At 45.2% G+C, this 8891-nt stretch overlaps 1 protein-coding gene across 1 annotated transcript in view; it reads left to right on the forward strand.

Annotated features, from left to right (window-relative positions):
- Nucleotides 1–519: 519 nt before the first annotated feature.
- HEY2 (hes-related family bHLH transcription factor with YRPW motif 2) overlaps nucleotides 520–8891 on the forward strand; it is a gene marked incomplete at its 5' end in the record, with an annotated part of 8728 nt that continues 356 nt past the window's right edge. The window contains 5 exon segments of the mRNA XM_009081641.1: nucleotides 520–598; nucleotides 707–790; nucleotides 3417–3498; nucleotides 8354–8498; nucleotides 8500–8887. Coding sequence (XP_009079889.1) covers nucleotides 520–598; nucleotides 707–790; nucleotides 3417–3498; nucleotides 8354–8498; nucleotides 8500–8887 — 778 coding nt within the window.

An 8891-nucleotide genomic window follows, 5' to 3' on the forward strand; every position in this document is an offset into this window, starting at 1 on the left:
GATTTTGAATTCTGGCCCTGATGTGGGACAATGCAACAGACCTAGGCTGGGCAACTAGCATTGTACTTGAGCATCCACTGACTCGTGTAGCAATGGGTAGGATCGTCAAAACCCAGCAGGCCTGGCAGAGGTTGTGTCATCAGGTACGTGCACTTACTGCTGCTGTTGGCATATAGAGATGGTTCACGTGGGTTTGGGCTTGGTTCTTTAGCCTGTACTTGGTAGGCAGGTCTTTGTATGCAAAGAAAATGAAATCCACTGTGCTGGACAGTGAACTGTCTCCAGAAAAGGACTTTATTTCCAGCAGAGTGTTCTGTCAATTCAAAACATGTGCTGGGGCAGTCAAAACTGAAATGTCTCTCTCTCTCTTTTTAAAAGTACTGTGCAATGCCAAGCACATCTTCCAGGCATTGAAAATGACATGAGAGGGACTATGCGTATGTAATATGGTGACCTTAGGTATCTTCAAAGAGCAGTGTCAAGTTGTGCAACACCTGACGTACTTCTGTTGTTTCACAGGCAAAGTAATAGTTCTGTCATTCGATCAAATTCCCCAACAACAACATCTCAGATCATGGCCAGAAAGAAAAGAAGAGGGGTATGTTGCATTTAATTGTTTTCACATCTGACAATTTACATGTGTGCTGTGATTTTGCCCTTCAACATTTCTTATAAACTTACTGTGTTTTGTTTTTTTTGGGAATAGATTATAGAGAAAAGGCGCCGTGATCGTATAAATAACAGTTTATCAGAGCTGAGGCGGCTTGTGCCAACTGCTTTTGAAAAACAAGTAAGCCCTTTTTTTTTTTAAAAAAAAATATTCTGTATCTCATCTGGCAATTTTAGCTCTCTTGTAAAACTCATTAAAATAATACTGTATGTGTCCTGATCTGGCACAAAGCAGGCATTTCAATAAAATGCTTTGTTGTGGCAAAACTATTAGAAACATAATTCATTATAAGGCTGAAAAACATTTCCATTCTTTGGCTTGTTTTTCCCTTAAGGGTAACTGTGTTCATGTTGCCTCTGTTCTTTCGATGAATTCCAGTAGTGGTTTTGTTAAAAATGTGCTTTACTCCATATTAAAAAAAAAATCTGCACAAACTCAACAAAACTCCTCCAAACCTGTATGTAAATTGGCCTTCTGTCTAAATCTTTAAATATCATCTCCTTTGCCCCTACTTTAAGAAACCTTTATTTTCCAATTTATATTTTCCATTGCAAACTAATCAATTCAGTTTCCTGAAAAGGGAACAGACAGTCTGGATTATTCATGTTTTAAAATGACTCTTCAGAGCCAGTGCATTAGGAGGTGAAATAGGCCCATGGTGTGAAGTCAGTGATCTATTCAGACTTTCAGTGAGAAAGTATTGAGTAGGAAGGCAGGAAGGATCCAGCTAACTTGGGCCCAGGAACTTGGTCATGAAATTACAGACCAAAAACTTAGAATAAAATCTGTTATGTAAAAAGAAGGGCATTTTGGTTTTGCCATTTGAATGACCTTTTTTCCCCCACATCTTGACTTTTATTTTTGGCCTTTGATTCAATATTTAGCCTTGTTCCAGTTTTGCTGGATGTGTCTGAAGATATACCGATATGTGCGATTGACACTATGTTTCGATAAAAAGGGAACATCTGAAAATACATAATAATTGACTTCTTTGTAACAGTAAAATAAAAAAACAAACCCAGAAATTAAAATCTGGGAGCAGGACTGGGAGGTGCTGGATGTCAGTGGTAACTACGTGGCAAACACTGTGCCGTATTAGGCCTGTTCCATCCCTGGTCTGAACAAAAGCTGGCTGAAAAGAAATTTGAACTATTGGTGAAAGCATCACTTGTGTCACCTGCAATGCACTTTTAATAACTGGTAGCTGTCACTGTGCCCTTGCATTGGTTCTGGCAAAACGGTGACAGAGATGTTTTCAGCTAGATAAACAGGGGCAAGAGACAACAGTTGTTTGTCCCATTTTATTGTTTATTTCTTGAAAACCACAAACATTATAAAACAAGTCCTACAGAGCCTTTGGAAATTACCCAGCGCCATGCAGTTTTTAGCTATTAGTCACTCTCACTGAGACGGCTTGTACTGTGTCTATGGAAAAGATGAAGTCTGAGAAAACTACAGGATGTAGTTGCATGTAAAATGGGGAATTCTGACCAAAAATTCACAGGCATACAAACCTTTGTACGAGGAAAGCATTGAAAGCAGTAAGCGGATTGAAGAAAATGCACTGGCGTTAAAATGAGCACGCACTGTATTTGGATCAGAAAGTCCCACCGTTTTTCCTGCAATATGCCAAGGACAAAGTCATCAGTGCTTTTCCAGCTCCTTGACATTCAGCTCACTGAAGTTTCCAAGTTGGAGGTTTAGTTTCGCTTCCGCCTCCCTCCCCAAATCACAGTGCTGCTCTGGAGCCTGTCGCAGAGATGAGCGCTGTGGAGTTGCGGAGGAAAGGGTGTAAGCCTTGCCTAACTCATGCGTGTGCAGCCTGGGTGAAGCTGGCTGAGACATTGAGGTGACCCAGATCATAACTAAGAGAAAATAATTAGCTCGCAGGATCGCCGGTGGCTGCAGCTTGAGCAGTCCTGATTTTAACTGATGCCAAGGGACGATCTCTTGCACTGGAATAACATTTGTGTTGTCTGGGTGTGCTCCAGATATTGAAGGGAATGCTACCAGGCAAAATAGTTTTATTTATAGATTAATATATTAATACTACCTTTTGAGTTGCATTTGTACTTTTCCAGTACCTATTGTAGCTCTGTGAGCCACCCTCAGTATCAGAAAGGATTTTTACTGGCAGAGGAGCTACATTCTTTCTTTTTCACGATATTTAGCTTCATGTCCTTGAAACCTAGGCCTGTCACTAACTTAGAATACTGTGGACTGTGCGGCGGTTTTTTCAGTCGAGAGTGAGAACGGAATACTCAGCAGCCAAGTGACATGTCGAAAACGAGCAGGCGATTAGGAGCGGGATAGTGCTGGGTGTGTGTCCGCAGGGACACCTACCGGTAACAGCGCAAAGAATAGCGTCGCAGCAGGGTCTGCATGCAGATCCGCTCTGCCAGCTCTCTAGTTGTGATTGTCCTTAAAAAGGAAGTCCAGGAAGTTACATGTTTTTCTCATTTCATGAAGATGTCATCTCTACACTACCTTCAGGGCCAGAGCTACACTGAGCTGTAGCCCTAATAAAGCAAAATTGTGCTGCTGCTGCTGCTTGTATCACTAGAGAGGAGACAGTGTTAGTCCGTAGACAAAGTCTGGGAAGCAGATGCTTACAAAAGAATTAAGCTGAGAATGTCCTAATGATAGGGGAAATTGAAACCATAAGGTTGAGCTCAGTAGAAAGTATATCAAATTAAAGTTTCTAGTACTCGTAAGCCTTTATTTATATATGTCTCTTATCTCAAAGGGATCTGCCAAATTAGAAAAAGCGGAAATACTGCAAATGACAGTGGATCATCTGAAGATGCTGCAGGCAACGGGAGGTAAAGGTAAGGAGCCAATGATTTGTTTTCTAATATTTGGGGAAATCTCAGAAAAAAAATGCTTTGAGGAGCTGTGATAGGCGTTTCCAGATTAAAGGAGTGGAAATCAATGCTAATGGCAGGATTGAACTCGTGGGAAAGAACTACTGGGACAAAAGAAGCACTTGACCCTGGGCTTGTGTTTGCTTTCATAACACTGTGGGAGTAAAGGCTTCATTCACAGGCAGCCCAGTCAGAGATTTGTTTGGGGTTTCCAAAGAGCACTGAAATCTGCACAGGGAGACAAAATAAATACACAAACACCAAACATAAACAGGAGGTTTGTGGCAACAATTGTGTAGCACAAAACTGATGCTAAACCTCATTATCCAGGAGCTATACCGAAGGAAGTGAATAGAGAGGAACTTTCATTTACGTTTAAATATTTTCTTTGTTGTGGAAAGACTGTTCAATGCCAGGTTAGACCGTCTCATTCACCAGAACAAAACCCAGTCTTACTCTATGCATCTCCAGGTACCTGATAAAGCAGACAGGCTAGCAGTGCTCTCTGCGCTCATATTTCTATACTATGTGTGTCAGAGGCCTGGGTAGCTCCCTGTTAGTGGGTGCTGGTGTGACGCAGTAGCTGCACTGGCTGACCCACTAGATCAGCCGACTGCTGGGAGTCGAGCGTACCTCACTTGTGCAAGCTGACAGTCTCGAGGCTGGAGGCCAAATGATTTCAGCCACCCACGAGGTGTTCTGTGTAGTCATGATTTTGGAACTTATTTGGAGCAAAAAGCTTGCTGGCATCCCGTAAGTGCAGTCCCACGTCCCATGCCATCAGCTGTGATCATGGTTCAAATTGTTGTAATGGAAACCAGATGATTTTTCATTCACCCACTATGCCATATAGGTAAAGGCTAGAAAAGAAGCTGCTTTTCCTTTTTTGATTAAAGCTTTTAGCGCATGATTGAATTACTGCTTCTTTCTGTACCTTGCAGCAATAAAAAAAACCCAGCTTAGAATCAGTGCATGCTTAACAAACAGATGGCTATAGGAAAGCATGCTGAAGGTTGGTGTTCTGTTATTTGTGAAAATTGACACCAAGCTGACATAATTTTTTCTAGGTGTTAAGAAGTTTTTTCTAGGAGTCCATTTAAGCTTAAAATTTATGGGTAACTTGTTCCATAAGAGATGAAAGGAATTTTAGTGCCCATCATGTAACAGACATGCCTCTTGATTCCTTGGAAAATGTGCAAAATTAAAAAAGAGGTTAACGTATGTATCTAAAAAGTCCTTGAGAAGGCACTATTTAGTTGGTAAAACTTGGAAGTGAGGAAACACCGGAATTTATCATGCTTGTGAAATCTGGATTGGGATCCTGTGCGTGTGTGCGTGATGGTGCTGTCTTTAATTGCGTGGTTGCGTGCTGGCATTCCACAAGCTCTGTCTCACTCGGTGCATGGAGCAAACAACGCTCAGCTGCTGAGGGAAGCAGTGGCTTGTTCATATCTTCCTCCCCATGCAATGTTCCACTCAGCTATCCCAGCCTGACCCCCACGTCATGCTGCACATTTTTCATCTGAGGAGATGCAGCAGCTTCTACCCCTCCAGTGTCTGCACCAACAGTGGGAGGTCTACGAGATGAACCCATTTGGAGACCTAATTTAACAGGAGGCTTCCTTCCCCTACTTCCCTGCCCAAAAGAAGTATGCAGGGGATTTTTTTTATAACTGGATCAGGTCAGGTGGCCCAGCTGGTGGGGCAGGGGACAAAGCACCTGGGATGGGAACTGTGGGGCAGAGAGAGGTGTTGGCAGAGCCCTGGCCTCTGGCTGCAGCTGAACAAGCTGAATGTTGTTAGCAGTCCCAGGTCCTGTGGTCTGGTCTCTTGTGCTGTCGGCCACTGCTGTCATGCCTCTCCTGCCCTGGCTGACACCCACACACACCCATGTGCCTGTGGCAGTCCAGAGAAGGATTAAGTGTTGGGGGTGCAGGGAGAGGCGACGCAACCTTATTTCTGCAGCTGCCTTCCACACCATGGTCCGTAGCGGGTGGCCCATCAAGAGAATACCTGATTTCTTCACAAATACTACAACTTTATCTTCTCCTTCTGTCCCAGAGATAAGACTAATCTCACTGCATGGATTAAGGAACTGTAAGAAAAAGAGGTTTGAGAATTAGTACCGGGCAAAGCTTAAGCCTGCATTTCCTGCTCACTTAATGTTTTATTTTGCAACCAGTTTTAAATATAATTTCTTAGGGTGTTTTTAAAGCAGATGTTTGTTTTATTTGCAAGTGTAACTATTCCCACTTTGTAACTCCTCTTGTGAGCTAGAAGGTTTTTTTGTATCAGCAAAAAAAACGAGTTCCATCGTTTTTCTCATGGACAAAAACTATAATTACAGGTAGGAGAAATGGGTCCTGATGCCCTTATGCTCTCCTGCATAAGGGAGAGAGCAGGGGAGAGCTCATCGTCCTCCTCATGTAGAAAGGAGGACATCCATGATGGGGCTCAGCAAGTTGGAGTGGAGCTGGCCACTGCTCAGCACACCGAGCCCAAGGTGGGCGCAGTGGAAGAAAACACGATATGGCTCCTGTCTCTTCCCTGCTTTACAGAGCTGCCTGGGTGGGCAGGCAGATGCCTCTGAGGTCCTCTGTGGACTCTGCATTTCCATCACCCTGATGCAGGTGTGGGTAGTGGTCTTCTGTGCACATTGAGTTACTGTTTCAGTATAAGGCCAGGGCTTTTCGCTGATGGTGCAAGCAAGCACAGGGGAGGAGTGATTTGTCAACACTGAGTCGCTTGCTGAGACCTCGGTGTGGTTTTATTGCAGCTTCACTGCAAATTTAGCTTGAGTGACTGACACCTGGGTCAGCAGCATAGGGTCATATAGCTCAAATGACCAGAGTCCTGTGTGCAGTGCAGGTGGGTCACCAGGACAGCTGAAGTAAAACTGGGACTTCCCATTCAGTACAAAACACTGGCATCTACACGTGTAGGTGGTGGTGGAGGATGTTCTTGGGTTTTGGAAGGAAATGAGAAACAACGTTTTTAAGTCTCTTTCAGAAGAGGGAAGCCAGCAAAGGGGAAACCTGGGAAAGATAACCATCAAAACATAGTGGAGCCTGAGAGTCCCAGCTTTCATCTACCCTCTGTTTTCATGTCTCAGCCACCATAGGAGACTGAAAGAAAGCCAAGATCACCAGGGCATTGGGATGGCTCGTCACAGAGCCAGCAGCTCAGAGTCAGGGGAAGCTGGTGACAGCCACATCCCCCACATCTCCTCCAGTCCAGAGGGAGGGAGGCCAGGAAGCCCTGGCTTGAGCTGAGTGCTCTCAGGGCTCCCAAGCTGGCTGACTCATGGCCAAAGCTGGGAGGTGGCTTTGGCTGTGCATCAGCCCCTCTGAAGCCACTGGAGGTTCTGGAGCCTCCAGCGCAGCGGCAGTCCTTATGTCAGGCTGACTGGTACCTGAGAAGGTGCCCTGCAGTCTCACCTCTGCTGGCCTGCCTGGCCTTTGTTTCTCAGGAGTTCACTCACACAGTGGCATTTCCACAGATAACTTGGTCACGGCAGACCCGGCAGGAAAAAGCTGTGGGGAATCAGCGTTTGCTGACAGAAGTCTTTCATCTGTCATGCTCGCTGATCTGCTGGCCTAGCCAGAGTTTCTCTCAGGTTCAGATGAGCAAGGTGGCCTACAGCAAAAGTGCCATCATGATTTGTCAAGAAGAGATGCATAGTGGGCAGGGAATTTGGGGCGACATCTGTATATGTGCCCAGGTTAATTCTGGAATGTGGGCATGCAGCAATGGAAACACTCCTTTCTAACTTTAAAGTTGATACAAGTGAAAAAAAAAACTATCTTGCATTTTTCAGAAAGGCAGAGATTATTTCATGACAGAGAGTACAAGGTATTGCTGCCACATTCCTCCGTAGTAAGGGCACTTGGTCTTCTGACACACATCATAGTCATACATACCTAAAAATTTTCATTGAAAGCAAGAAGAAAAACACCATGCCAGCTTGGGAATGGATAGGATATTATTTCCCCAAGGAGACTACATTTAAACTAAAATAGGAAAATTCCAAAACCTGGAATAGGTTTTTGTGGTTGAAGAGCTGCAACTTACACACAAGTTAGACTCTTTTAGAAAGGAGGTATCTTTTCATGTGCATTTAATAAGACTTTTTTTTCCAAATGCTTTTTTGTCCCAAGCTTGTGGAGCTCCAGTTGCTGTTTATTGAAATACCTCATGGGCCATATGACTGTCAGTCTTCCATCTCCAAATTAGCAATGGCATTACATAAAACGTTTTCTCAGTAAAGCTTTTTATTGTGTGTGTGCAGAGTCATCACAAGATGTTTTTAGTTTGCAGTTAAGTAACACCGTATGTCATATTCTCTTAATGACTCTGTGAAGTAGATGGGACCCCGGCAGCAGTTACAACTATCTCACAATGTCAAGAAATAGTTTGAAAGCATTACAATGAATGCCAGTGTAGGGGTACACGCAAGCTCCCTGATCTCCAGCCTGTTTCTTTGTGTGGCTGAATGTCTTGTTCACACACACAGGATCAACACTGCACTGCAGGATCTTCCTGAGGAATTTCAGGAGAGGCATAGAGTATCTTTTTAAATGTCTTACAGGTTTAATTCTTTTCATTTGTAGACTGTCTGCATAAACAACTGCGGCCTATTGCATTACAGGGATGGTCACAGAGCTTGTGTACAGATCAGAGAACAAACTTCTCGCATTACACATCTTAACCCGTAAATGGGAGATCTGGTGGCTGAGCCTGGACTGGGTTGGCAGTTTCACCTCACGTCAGCCAGGAATCCAGCCCCACACTCAACGCATCTCTTGCCCTCCCCTTGCAGGTTATTTTGACGCTCATTCCCTGGCCATGGATTTCATGAGCATCGGCTTCCGGGAGTGCTTGACAGAAGTCGCAAGGTACCTGACTTCAGTGGAAGGTCTTGACACGTCCGACCCCCTGCGTGTTAGACTCGTGTCTCACCTGAGCAAAAAAAGAAGCCGCTGCCATGACCTCCTCCATGGCCCACCATCACCACCCGTTGCACCCTCACCACTGGGCAGCCGCCTTTCACCACCTCCCGGCTGCTCTGCTGCAGCCCAACGGACTCCATGCCGCCGACGCCACCCCATGCAGACTCTCCTCGGACGTGCCCCACCACGGCTCTGCCCTGCTCACAGCCACCTTCGCCCATGCTGACGCCGCCCTCAGAGTTCCCTCCGCCGGCAGCATCGCTCCCTGTGTCCCTCCTCTCTCTACCTCCCTCTTGTCCCTGTCTGCTACCGTTCATGCCGCAGCAGCAGCAGCTACAGCTGCTGCCCAGAGCTTCCCCCTCTCCTTCACCGGCGCCTTCCCCATGCTTCCCCCCAGCGCGGCCGCCG

Source organism: Acanthisitta chloris, unplaced genomic scaffold (assembly GCF_000695815.1).
Source record: "Acanthisitta chloris isolate BGI_N310 unplaced genomic scaffold, ASM69581v1 scaffold18339, whole genome shotgun sequence".
Classification (NCBI taxonomy): Eukaryota; Metazoa; Chordata; class Aves; order Passeriformes; family Acanthisittidae; genus Acanthisitta; species Acanthisitta chloris.